General features: G+C 33.5%; 1 protein-coding gene across 13 annotated transcripts in view; it reads left to right on the forward strand.

Annotated features, from left to right (window-relative positions):
• LOC140057257 (uncharacterized) overlaps positions 1-14,746 on the forward strand; it is a 150,748-nt gene that overhangs the window by 64,684 nt on the left and 71,318 nt on the right. For all 13 annotated transcript variants that reach the window (XM_072102833.1, XM_072102828.1, XM_072102832.1 and 10 more), the window contains 2 exons: positions 7,993-8,136; positions 8,860-9,119. In XM_072102833.1, the coding sequence (XP_071958934.1) occupies positions 7,993-8,136; positions 8,860-9,119 (404 nt within the window). The remainder of the gene's footprint in view (positions 1-7,992; positions 8,137-8,859; positions 9,120-14,746) is intronic.

Raw genomic sequence — 14,746 nt, forward strand, 5'->3', positions numbered from 1 at the left:
ATTTTGTCGTATTTAACATAGCTCGACAACCAAATAACATTTCAACTTGAAACTTTGCAAAAGTTTAATTTATATCATGCGCTAACTTTCTGTTGAAAAAAAATTGCGTGTTTTACACAAAGTTACGCGCGCACGCGCATTTAAATTTTCAAAAGGCGCAAAATTAATTTCTAATCAACTTTCTACGCGTTTCATGTCGTTTTAAGCATGTCAAAAATTCCCACGCGTGCGCACATTTTTACGTGTGCGGTGCGCACGTAGTATTGAAAACGTACTTTTTTCACGTGATTTATATTTTTCCAGCCTTTTCTAGTAATTTTAACAAATTTTAAACAATTTCGACTTAAAGATACGTCATACGAGCACGTCGAATTGGACAATTTGCGCGCGTTTTTTATGAAAAGGTTAAAAAATTCGTTTAAAATATGCCTTTTTTTAAACAGTCGTAATTTCTAAACTAGACGGTCAACTTTTTGTGGATGGCATATTCTGGAAGTAGATGAGTTGTAGATATCGGATCAGGTATTAATATGGCTAACCGGACATTGTGACGTCATCGTATGGCCACGCGAATATAAAATTTATGATTTTTGTATCTTTCGTCATAGCTCATCACATTGAATAGAGCGCATCTCCACTTATCCGTTTTCCATTTTCACCCCGATTTTGATTTTGTCTAGGTCAATCAAGTATCTTTCGCCTGAGTTAAAAATATTTTAATTTTTTTTACGTCATCATGCCTAAAAATTTAAATTACTTGTGGCATTAATTTCATCTTTACAGTAAATTTTATTCTGTTATAGCTCGTAAGAATAAAATCTGATAATCACGATTAAAACGTTTTCTAGAAGCTATTTGATTGCAGATAGGAAATCATGTGAAAATTTTGCCAATCGGATGTTGTGACGTCATCATATGGCCAGTTAAATAAAAAAGGTCGTATTTTTATCTTTTGCGTCATAATTCATTACATTTAAAAGAGCGCGCATCAATATTTCACGTATTCAAATTTCTTCTACACGCTAATACGTTGTTGCTGAGATAATTTCCTTTCGGAATTGCTACCTTAGTGTTTCATTTTGATACTGTCTCCATGTTAAAAATTGAAATAAATGGCGGGTCCCGTAATTTCACCTATTCTACACTGTATATAATATATATACAGATTATACTGTTTGTACTATATACTATATGACTCAAAATTGACAGAATTCAACACTAACAACTATTATCATATTCATCAGTTCAGGTCATAATGCCATAATCTTTTTCTGTGTGGAATATTCCAACGTATGACGTGCACGTGGCGTTTGTCGTGCGGATAACTAACTCGTCAAAGTGACGAGTTACATGTCTAGTTGTTATTGTTATTATTCTTCTTTCTGTACACTTTTTGTTCGTCAAATATCTCAAAAAGTTGAATAGCAATGATCACAAAAATTTCACAATGTCTTTCAAATACTTTAACTTAGCCATAATAAGCTTTTCAGCGTGATCACTCAACCGTGACGTCACGTATACGCGATTTTGTAAAATCACAATATCAATCATATATCCATAATTCATTATCACATATTTATGAAATTCACAACACGTAAACTTCAGGTCAAGGTAAAAATATTAGCAAATAAAAACGCACGCGCACGTATAGACATGCGCGTGAAATCGCGCGTTAAAAATTTAAAAGGCTCAAAATTAAGTTTTGATCAATTTAGAGCATGAATTAGGCCATTTGCGTGTTTCAAAAAATTACTGCGCAAAAACACGTTTTTGCGCGCGCGATACTTAAAAAGCGTAAAAATACGATTTTTTTGTAGAAATCGCATTCTACTCACCATCCTTAGTACATTAACCAAATTTGAGTCAGTTCCGACTTAAAATAACGCTATACGAGCACGTTAAAAATGACAAAATGCGCACATTTATTTCACAAAAGTTCTGAAAATGGTGAAAAATATGTCTTTTTTAAAATGAAAATAACTCTTCAGAATGCACGATGACACCTAAGTTTTTTAACTTATTCGGGAAGCCATTGAGTTGTAGATATAAATGTATATACACATTAGACGTAAAAAATGGTATTACGTCATCAAATGGCCACTTGAATTTAACAATTAGGATTTTTTTCCGTTTTGTTTAGGTTATCACATTCAATAGAGCGCATCTCCGCTATTTGACCTCGATTTTCGCACAAATTTCAGTGTGTGCTTGCTTAATTATTTATCTTTCTCATAAGTTGTCAGTGTTGTCATTTTGATGACGTCATCACGCGTAAAAATTTGAATAACGTAGGTCGTGTAATTTCACCTTCGCCGTAAATTTGAATATCTTACAGCTCTTCAGAATTGAAGGTTACCTTGACGATTATAATTTATTATGAAAGCTGATGAAATGTAGATATGAATTCATATAAAAACCAAGCGTATCAGATGTTGTGACGTTAACATATGGCCAGATGAAGTTAAAAAGTAGTTTTTTCATCTTTTTCGTCAAAGTTATACAAATTTCAAAGAGCGCGCACAGCGTTTCTACGTGCCAGATTCTCTTCCAATTCTTATATTTATTTGCTCAATTTATTATCTTTCGAAATTGTCATCTTTGAGTTTATTTTGATAATTCCATCATACCAAAAAATTAGAACATGATGTGTGTCCCGTAATTTCACCTATGCTACACTGTGTATAGATATACAGTATATACTGTACATATTGTATATGGCATATAATAGGCACAACTCAGCGATATAAGATTATGCATCATGTCATAGGATGGCGTACATCAACTTTTTACGATCGTATGTTAACGTACATGCATGTTTAAAAAATGTTAATTTCATTAAAATGATAACAATGATCACCTATAATTCGTCAAAGTGACGAATTAAATTCTAGTTATTGTTATTTCTTTAGAAACAATGATTTATTAGGTGATCATTAAGAATAGAATGATTACCTATTGTTATTGTATGAAATCTTTATTAGGTGATCATTTAATAGAATAAAATTATAATAATATTTAAAAATTGTAATAATATGAAACATTTTTCCATTAATACCCATGTTTTTACATGTGTAAAACAACCCATCTCACCAAACAGTGTCAAACGCTTTGCCGAAGTCCATAAATGCAAGAAATGTCTTTTCCCTTCCGCTTGGCGACAACAATTATACTTTTTAATATAAAAATATGGTCTTCACACCTTTTATCTTTTCTAAACCCACCCTGAACTTCCGATAACAAATTATGTTCTTCAATGAAGTTTGACACTACTTTTATTATATTTTTTAGATACAGTAGAGTTTAAAGGTGGGGGGGGGGGGGGGTTTTGGGTTTAAAATGAATAGTAAAAAATGTAAAATATATTTGTTTGTCTATTGAACGGTAAAAGTTTCAATTTATATAAGTGCCCAGTAAAGCAGAATGAAGGCTGTGAAATAAGGCCACATTACAAGTACAGCTACGGCAAAATCACACTGTGGTTACAGAATAGGAAATTTGTGAAATGGTCAATCTTCCGACGACTCGTTATCTAACCATATCAATTACTTTTGTAAAATTATACTTATCTGATGGAATTTTAGTCGATCTTCCCATTTTATAAAGTCAATTTTCTATGAAAATTCATCAAAACAGTGAAAAGTTAGATATGTTTGCACTTTACGTTTGCCGATTTTCGCCTTGACGATTTTCGCCTTGACTTAGGGAAAGCCATCAAAATCAATGAAGCGTAACGTATACTTTACATTCCTGCTGAGGAGCGAGACGACGATACACATGCTTCTCTGCCCATGCCTAGCATCGTCACGTGATAACCAGATACAGTATACAATACCAAACTGGTCGGGTCGAGTATACCCCATCTATAATCACAACATGAACGATGTACAGTATTTGATTGAAGGTCAACTCAACCTACCGGAATGGTATAGATAATATAGCTCGAATGAGAGAGTTGGAAAATTTGTAAACATAAGTATTGCTAATTTTAAAAAGTGTAGCCTATAGTAAAAGGCCTGGTAGTATCAATTCGCATAGGGTCTACTATACTAGCTAGCTCAATTTTTAACTGGGCCGGATCCGCTAGGTCTCCTTCCTACTACCTGGTCTACTTGCTTGATGCAGTATCCGCTTTTTTTGGAGAGTAAACTAGGCTTATTTTAGGCCTACTTAGACGATCGGGACACCATACGTGCGGACGGCGATCGGACCTGGTTTTGCCTCAATATTTACAGCCGATTTTGTAGACAGTTTTAGGTTTAGATTGTTTAGGAGTTTGGTTGATAGGATGGGTTTGGAATCCACTCAGTTTTGTTATTTATGGGCCTATCGTCTAGTAGTAAGCTAGTCAGAATGGCACTCACCCATGAAAAAAAAAATGATTTAGGCTAGGCCTAGTACCTGAAACCGATAATACGATCTGTACTATAGAGGTATAAAAATAGTATAATTTATGACTCCGTAATCGGTACTAAATTTTGTATTTCATTAAATGTCAAATAAATATATGCTACTACTGTTATTATTACACTTTAGGCCTAGCTTAGAAAATCTACAAAAAATGTATTTCACAATGATCGGGTAGTCGTCGTTTGACAGGAGAGAGATGTAAATTAGTTGACAAACACAACGTACATGACGTCGCGAGTTTGGAATCCACTGATGACGTGATTTTGTGAATATCTCATGAATATTAATGAGCTACCCTAAGCTGCTGAAAAAACAGACTTTCCATGAATTTACCCTAAAATAAATGTATATGAAATTAAAATTTTTTTAATTTCTCGTTATTACTTCTTCATTCTGACATGTCTATATTGTTATAATGTTTTTTATTTAATAAACGATATTTAAAAGCAATTTTAAACCTAGAATCTCCCTTTAAGGTTATGCCTCTGTAATTTCTTAACTCTTTGCGATCACCCTTTTTATGTATTGGTATAATCTTACCAATGTTCTATTCCTCGGGTATAGTTTCAAGTGTAGATAATAATAACTTATATATTGTTTCTACCATTTCTGAACCTCCATTTTTTAATAGCTCATTGGTTATTGAGTCATCACCAGGACTCATATTATTTTTACATTTTGATATAGCATATTCGATATCTTTATGAGAGAAAATAAATTCTAATAATGGTGAGTTATCACCAATGGGATATCGTAATAGAGGTTCATAATAAAGGTAATTATTGTTAGTACTTAATTTATGTTTATTAATACTACTAAAGTAAGTTTTAATGAGTAGTAACATTTTTTGTACTGGAATAAAGATAGAATTAGGCGTGACTAGGGGTGTTTTATCTTTGAGCTCCTAAAATCTCTGCATTGACACCTCCTTTAATTCATAATTTCGGAACATCTATGTACTTTCTTTTGTATTATTTTTTGTTTTGTCAGTGATTTGCATTGTTTTCTTATTTCTTGGTACTCTTTCCATAGAGAATCGCATACCTCTTGTTTAAATGTATTAGTATTTTTAGTTTTTTGGTAAATTCTATGGGGTCTACAAGCATCTTTCCTTTTTTTGATACAACTGTCAATTTCTTCATCATACCAACAATTACGTTTTTTATTAATATTCGGATGTGGTTTCTGCTACCATAATTAAATTATTTTTCCATATACTCCATGCTTCATTTGTGTTTAAATTTGAGGTGTCCCAGTTTTCAAATTTGTTTTTAATTTCTTCCCTGAAAGGTTCCCAGTCAGTATTTTTATCTCTATTCCAACTAACTTTATTGTTTTTAATCACTCATCTGTGACTCATCTGTGAAGTCATTTATACACCATTTTGTGAAATCACAATATCAGTTTAAATATCTGTATAACTCGTGATCACATATTATACAGATATTGACTGCTTAGAGGTTAAATATAAGATTTGACATCCCCGAGGGAATGATATTAAGTTCAAGGGAATATATATTTCCCGAAGCGCCAGCTGAGGGAAATATATATTCCCCGAGAACTTAATATCATTCCCGAGGGGATGTCAAATCTTATATTTAACCGATATAAAAGGCAATATCTGTTATATTATTATATTATATAGCCAAGAACAAGTCTGCTGGGTTGGGTGAAGCTAGGCTAGGCCTCCTATAGTATTTGTATTGTATTTAAACAAGCCTGCCTAGACACCTTACCTTGCGAAGAAATATACAGATAATTACTAATTAATGATTCCTTGGCAATAAAATATTCACTTAGGCCTAGGTCGTTTAAATTAACAGAAGAATTTCCATCAATAAGCCTATTAAAAATAATAATATTATAATCAGGTAGGCCGAATAAACAATTCGTCTTCTTCTCGATCTTTGAGGAGCCGAATCACCGGATGTTCAGCGCGTACTAGTTACTAGGTTACTACCGTGAGTATTGACCAATCACAAACGGTTTTTCATCACATTTAGGGTGGACTTATAACAAATGAGGGCGCTATGTATGCATAGTTTAAATAGTTTAGATGATTAATTTATTCAAGCAACTTCCGTGGCGCAGCGGTTGAAGCGTTGTCTTGCGATGGAGTGACAATTCCACCCGAGTTCAAGATCGAGTAGATGACTTTTGTTTATTTATCGGCAACGCGAGTGTTGGCACACGAAAATTACACAGTCAATATCATCGTACTCGAGAATCTATATGTTTAATGACAGGGGACACGATAATTACGCGAAATTTACACAGTCAATATCATCGTTCTCGAGGATATATACGATTTACGATCCTCGCAGCGGTAGTCATGTGATGCAGTTTCAACCAATCACGTTAGCGTATTTACATAGGCTATGTAATATTGTACAATATGTCATTTTAAAGTAATGTAAAGCAAAAAATAGTCAAATTAGCTGCCAGTCAATCGGTTTTTGGTTGAATTTAACCATTTTTGTTGTCATTTTATATTAGTGAGAACATTACTTTTTTTTCATTTTTTTTCTACAAAAGTGATTAACTTTATTAAAACTAAAAAATAACCTATTTCCGACCAAAATAAACAAAAACATCAGTCGTATTCCGATAACGAACAATATTTGAAAATGCAGATACAAATTTTGTTCTGGGCTTTAATTTTTCGTCCCAAATGAGAATTTTCAGGCCGTGGAGGTGAACCGATCGTTTATGAGATGCTTTTGTGTATAAAAATGTCCAATAATAATTATCATTGTAGGACTACTCTCCACCAAAAAACTTTATATTAGAATTATTTAATACGTCATGTCTTTAAAAAAATCACACTCCAACATCTCATACACTATTTTATTTAATGAAATGTGATTGGAACAAGGCCATACATAGCTGCAGTCGCGTGCTCAAATTTGAGTTAATGTTTACCGACCGACCAACCAACCGACCGACCATCCGACCAAAAATGGGAATCACTTTAACTTTAGAATACTCTGAATTCTGAAAGACGGCTTCGAACCTAAAGAATCACAATTGATGACGTTTATTGGCTCATAAACTTCACACATCGGTACGATGTGGAGGCCAGACGGATTCATTGAGGATCAAACCGGCTCCTCCTCCTCCCATTGGCAGTGAGGGAAGCGGTAGGTGGCGCCTGATGAAAAGAGATGAATGAAAAATGAAAGATTCAGATTAATCCCAAACCAACCCCTTTGGTATGCTCTTTTTTGGAGAGTGTAACAGGTATCATCTTTTGTATACACGAAATGGTTTATCTAATAATAATAATAACTAACAAACCGCATCAGGTTTCATTTAATTATTATTAATACCTTATATGGGGGGAGGGGAAGGGTTGGTTCGCCCAAACCAGCTAGGCCTACAAAACTAAACCCAGCTAGGCTAGGCCTAAACACTGTCCACAAGAGGACATTTGGTTTCAAGGAATGACCTGGTTTAATGTTAAAAAATTATTTATATAAGGATTATTTTTACTTTTTTTTTTTGCAGCAACAATTGTAGGGAATGGGTCTTTTGTCAGGAATTGCACTGTTTTTGTAAATACTACTAACTATTTTATTTCAACAGACATTAAATGGAATTCCTAATCAAGATACATTTTATGACATAACTGATGCTTTAGAAGAACAGAACATTGAAGCAGTTAGTCAAAAGTTTATGAAGAGAAGAGGTGCAGATTTGGATTTATTAGAACAGTTCAGATTATATGAGGTTTGTTTTTGTTTTTTGTTTGGGATATTTCCAGGCCTTGTAGCACAAGCTGGGGTAAATTTTCAGGGCTTTGTACAGTAGCACAAGTTAGGGTATATTTTCAGAGCCTTGTAGCACAAGTTAGGGTGTATTTTCAGGGCCTTGTAGCACAAGTTAGAGTAAATTTTTAGGGCCTTGTAGCACAAGTAATGGTATATATTTTCAGGAACTTGTAGTACAAGTTATGGTATATTTTCTTGTATTACAACTTGGGGAATTTTTTTCAGGGCTGTGTAACGCAAGTAAAGCTCTCCATTTCTCCACAATATTAGCGATTTAGTTAAAAAGCTATATTTTATGTTTATTTGAAAATAATATATAGAGAAAAATGACTATTTAATTCCCAAATATTCACAAAAAGTTGAAATTTTTATTCAACAGACTTTATGGAAGCCATGCTTTTCCATTGTAAACAAAAGCATCAGCCAATCTGAGAGTGTATTTTCTTATAATAGCCAATCATGTCAATGATTCACAAACTCTTTTGTAGAAAGTTTTATCCCCTAGAGATTATGAGAGTTGATATATTTTCGAACAGATAGGTACCAAACATGACGTGATCTGTATTTTCAGATGAGGGTATATTTTAAACATTTGGAACACTCAAAGGGGTCTCATAAAGAGTATTACTGTATTAATATTCACTTTAATGGAGTATGAATTTATTTTAATTGCTTATTTCAGATGTCTCTCAAACAAGAGGATGGTGATTCTGATATTCCGATTGAACAACACCGAAACATGCGTAAAAATCGCAGAAGTGCCGATCCACAGATGAATGGAAAGATGCCACGCAAAAGTAAACGTAGTTCGCTACAGCCTACAATACAATATAGTCTTGACACCAGCCTAAACGAAGCCACTGAGCAGTCTCCAACCATCCAAACTGAAACTACTGAAAATAGTACTAAGATGACACCTTACCGTAGAAGAAGGGAAAGAAGGTAAAACTGGCTTGCAAACTTATTAGAAATTACACGAACTGAAGAAGTTACAAGAACCTAATTTGAAAGATTCACTAACAACATTATGGTGAAAATGCTCAATACTAACCGTCCAAATCACCATCTGAAAACTGAACAGTCAAAACTGCCTGAAATTTACGTTGCCCATGTGAGAGATTTTTTTACATACAGGTATTCTGATCGCTCAAATATATACATAGGACTATTGTAAACAGTAATTTTTATACTTGCTACCGTACAGTTTAAAATTTAGTCCCAAATAAACACATCCTTTTACTATGCATCCATTATCTCAAACATACTTCAATTTCTGACAGAACACAAATTCTTTTAGTCAATCACAAGGGCAGTTAGTTTTAGGAGAAGCTACTGTATACATATTCCAAGCAATGACATAAACACTATCAGGTTCAGTATTTCAATTTTGTTAGTAAATGATTAGACTAGACTAGATTTTTCGTCTGCTTTTAATACTATACAACCACATATTTTAATAAAGAAAATGAATATATTAGGTGTAAACCAGTCTATCATTTTATGGATCAATAATTTTTTAAGGGATCGGGAAAAATTTATCTGAAATTCGTACATGCAATACCAGAGCGCCCCAAGGCTGTGTCCTTTCACCAATTCTTTTCTCGTTATATACTAATAGTCCAGTCAATCTAATGATATACCCACCATAAATTGCAATAGTAACAAAGCAAGTATTTTTGAATTCCATATAAAGTGTAGAGCAACATACTAAAAGTCACCGAAAATCCAAGCATTGGGTCAAGGGTCAGAGGTCAATAAAGGTCATTTTAAGTCAAAATTAATATGCCCCATTAATTACATATATTTAACCATTTGAAATACATTATATACAAGTTTGATTTATGTCATCCGAAAGCTTATTAAATTTCCTATTCAGTGATATCAAACTTATAGTCATAACATGTTATTTAGAATGTCATTTTTGCGGAAAAACAAAACATAATGTGTCAATTTTGGCAAAAAATGTTGTTTTAGCTGTAATCAACAATGGTATACACACAGGGATACCCTGGGGTGAAAATTTCAGTCCAAAACGATACACTAATGACCAGCACAAGATGCAGATGAGTGACATCTCCGTTCCTGTTGCTTCTGGATGATCTACATTCCATTTTTTCCAGATGGCATTTGTGTTGCCATGGTTACAGTATTTATATTGGGATGTATAAGTATTTTAACGATTTTTTAACCAGTAGAAATACAAAGATGTTCAACAGCAGTTTGACAATGACCTCCATGTTGTATGACGTTCGGACCATCTGGACTGGATTGAAAGGGTTTCTATGAGAAGCCTCAAAGAAAACCAGAGGTTTGGCAAGAGATATAGGAATGAGTACATCCAGACCAAATCTGCGCTGAAATGTATGTAATGCCTTGCAATAGTATCAGGGCGTTACTCCAGCAGCGGCCAACATAAGACCTTATGGCCACACGTCAGGGACACAATGGCAATTGAAAAATACATTTGGTTACGACTCAGAGACTTCATACCATTGATACGGGAGACTGCAGGTGATTTGGAATATAAGCAATGTGGTATTAAGCATTGAATATTTTGGCCAGAAAGTCTTGCAATGTATTTAAGATCCTGGCAATCAAGTCATATGTACATACAGGCAAATATGTGTGCATTGATCCTACAGTTCCAGAGGAGACTCGAGGTGACAACATGGACATGAACTTTGTTATCCACCAGCACTTTTTGAAACTACCAACTTACAATACTTTCAGCTAATAAACCAACATGATGCTATGTGGAAACAACTTCTTCTGAATAGTCTAACACATCCAAATCACTGAATGATGTCCAGTAGGCCTACATTCTAGATGGTAGTGCTCTACTGCACAGCATTCCATGGAATAGTGTAGAGATCTGTAAAAAATATTGCTCTGCCATCATAGTCTTTGATGATTATGAAAGCGGTTCATACACCAAAGACGGCGCACATGGTAAGGCGTGTCAGGTGGTAGTGTCCCTGTACATTTTACCAGTGACATGTTCCACAAAATTAGATCACTTTCTGTAACAAACAACAATTTATAAATCTTCGTAACTAGTATTTGAACAACATGGCAATGAGTGAATGCAACTGCTGATGCAGATGTTCTTTCGGATAGTACAAAAAACCATTGAATCAGCAAACAGGAAAACATCTGTCATTATCCGATGACACGGATCTACTAGTGCTCCTCTGCAGTCAAGCATTTAAAACATATTGTGATATTCTTTAGACTGGAACTGAGATGCTGGACTATCAAACTGGTTCAAACAGTACTTTTGAGAGACATCTGTGATAACCTTCTGTTTGCTCATGCGATACTGGTGACACAACATCCAGAGTTTTCAGAATTGGCTCTAAAAAAAGCTTGTCATTGCACTTATTTCTTACATTATGCTGTAGTCTTCAGATGCAAACAAGCTACAAAGGATGACATTGTGATTGCTAGAGAAAATGATTTAGTGTGTCTGTACAATGGACGACCTGGAAAACGTGGAATGCCTTTGACTCCATCCCATCTACAAGTACAACCTCGCATATCGCCAACTTCATAATCGTACCACAACCAAGGTACTTAACATCATGTTCAAGTTCAAGTTATCTTTTAGCAATGGAGTGGGGTTGATATGTGTACCGAGGATTGGGGATGGAAGATCAGATGATGGAAACATGGTTCCTCTACACACAGACTTAAAGCCAGCACCTGAGTATCTCCTTGAAGCATTCAGGGGTAACTAGAACTACAAGTGGTGAATGCAATGGCATTTCACTGTACTAATACCCGAACAAGAAAGTGATACATATAAGTTGTGAGTCCTTTTCTATTTGAAGGGTTTAACAATATCATCCCACACGGAGCAATTCAAATAAAAAGGTCTGGATTAAAATGATCCTACAAAATATACAAAAATATCACAATACACAGTACAATATAACAAGAGTCAAAGTTCAAGAAGAGTCGGATGGCAACTGGCAAAAACGAATTTCTTTTCCGGTTTGTTCTACATGCATCGAAAGCGACACCCATGAGGCATAAGCTCGAAATCACTGAACAAGGCATGGTTAACATTTTTTAGAATAGCTCTACTTTTTTCTAGAGTTTGCATGTCACAGAAGGAAGATAAGCTACAAAGTTGACAACCTATTAATTTAGAACTTAAGTTAACAATTCTTTGTAGTGAGTTTCTCTCTTTGACCCTAAGACTAAAAAACCAGCATATAAAGGAAAAAAGTTAAAACGTTCTTAATAAAGGAATTATAAAAAAACCTGAGAATTACTTTATCTATCGACATTAAAATGGTTCAGCTTCCTTAACAGATAAAGTCTCTGGTGTCCTTTCTTTACTATTCATGCCTCTGTATTTAATTCCCAGCTGAGATTGTCCTCAAATATAGTACCTAGGTATTTAAAGGAATGGACAATATCGCTGGTTCGTCATTTATGAGGGATACCAGAGGGCTGCGTCCTTTCTCCTTCCTAAAATCTACAATCATGTCCTTGGTTTTGGTCACATTGGGTTTTAGAGTAAGCAATACATATTATACACATTTGTAGTTATTTAGATGTTATTGGCAGGCATAAAATAATGTTACCTACTACTACACTACCTGTTGTTGATAACAATTTATCATTATCATAGGATTATTTTTATTATTGTTATTATTATTTATTTATTTATTATAAGTGCATAATTAATTCAAAATACTTAACATCGTTTTTCCTAATTCATATGACGATAGGTACAGAAAAAACACAAGTTACATCAAATGCATCGACAATTATGGAATAAGACATTGCATGTTAATAATTTTGTTAGGAAAAATTTGAGTTTTTGTAAAAGGTCAATAACCTTTTGACCTCTAGTTACGTATAACTGTTGTATTAATTGTTTTTTTAATGTATATTAGTCGGATATATATACTCTACACATTGGTACTAAAGCTATTTAGATATGATTATAAAATAATAGATTATAGGCATAAACGCTACCCCCTACCCCAAAATTGTTTACATTACATTTGATCAAGAATCAATTTCAATAAGAATAGTACATCATTACTTTTAAAATTCTTCTAGTTAACATCATGTTTCCTATTTTATATATCGATAGGTACAGGAAAAACACAATTTTGATTAAAATGCATCCACAATTATGGCATACGATATTGCAGTTAATCATTTTTTTAAGGAAAAAATGATTTTTTGTAAAAGGTCAATAACCCTTTGACCTCTAGTTATATAAATAAGTGTTGTATTTTGTTTTTTTAAATTGCATTTTAGAAAGAAATATATATTCTACACATTGATATCAAGATTATTGAGATTGGATTATAAACCCACAAGTTATGGGCATAAATGTTACCCCTACCCCAAAAATATTGACGGAATAAAATCACTATATAGTTGTTGAGATTACGTAAAAAATAATGTGTTCCAATGCTTCAATTTTCGGTGACTTTTAATATGTCATTCTAAACTACATTTGGAATGAAAAAATGATGGGTGCAAACAGAGTCTTATTTTTTAAGACTTATGAAGAAATTCCATGTTTGCAATAGTATCTTGGTGTCAATCAGTAATTTTATCAGTTTTAACATTTCGTGCAATAGCTTGTTTGGCAATTAAATGAAACATGGAAACATTGATCATTTTATGCTATACCCTTACACACACAAATCTGGCTTGTATTTTGTATTTCAAACGATGTATTTTAAACGATGGGTTTTATCTGTATTTTACCAAATTTATGATCCTTTTTTATTCATTTTATATTTTTATATGAATTTTTAACTTTGAGCAAACAAAAATAATTTCAAACCATGTACTATATTTTATTGTGTTTGACCATGAATGAATGAATACTGAATACTAAATAATTGAGTTAAATACTTTTATTGCAAAACCTCAAACATTGGATAGTAAAAGGTCTATGCAGATATGATAGCTAATTTGTAGACATACCAAAGTACATTTTTGTGAATTGTAGCAAAGAATATATATAACAAGAATGAGTATTCCGCGATTTTTGCATGAGAAATTTGTAACAGAGAGCTCCAGAGAGTGATGCCCGCCCTCATAAGGGCGGATGTATACATACTAAATAAGACTTGATTTAATAGATATTATACATGTCACATTAAATAGAATTATGATAATATATTTCGCAATTGTAAACTATTTTATAATACATATTTATTAACAAACTAGTGTACATTCACTTTTACAGACAGTTATTTACTAACATGCTAAATTAGTTCACAAAAAAGGCCTAACACAGCAACACCAAAATCAACAAATCGTTACTCAGCACGGCCTATTCTTTACCATTGCCGCGTACTACTCTACGCCCGGTAAATTAAGTATTGTTTTTATGATATAAATTAGTATAAAATACATGTTATTTATAGGATAAAATGTTAAATGTCATTAACATTTATTGTTTTACCAGAAACAAGTTAAATATAGGAATATTATTAAACTATCCTTCGTGAAATCGCGTAAACACCAACACGCACGGTCACGCTATCGTAGCGCCCGGTTGATAAAGCGAACTGTTTATACGGCAGTTT

The sequence above is a fragment of the Antedon mediterranea genome, chromosome 8 (assembly GCF_964355755.1).
Source record: "Antedon mediterranea chromosome 8, ecAntMedi1.1, whole genome shotgun sequence".
In the NCBI taxonomy this organism is placed as follows: domain Eukaryota; kingdom Metazoa; phylum Echinodermata; class Crinoidea; order Comatulida; family Antedonidae; genus Antedon; species Antedon mediterranea.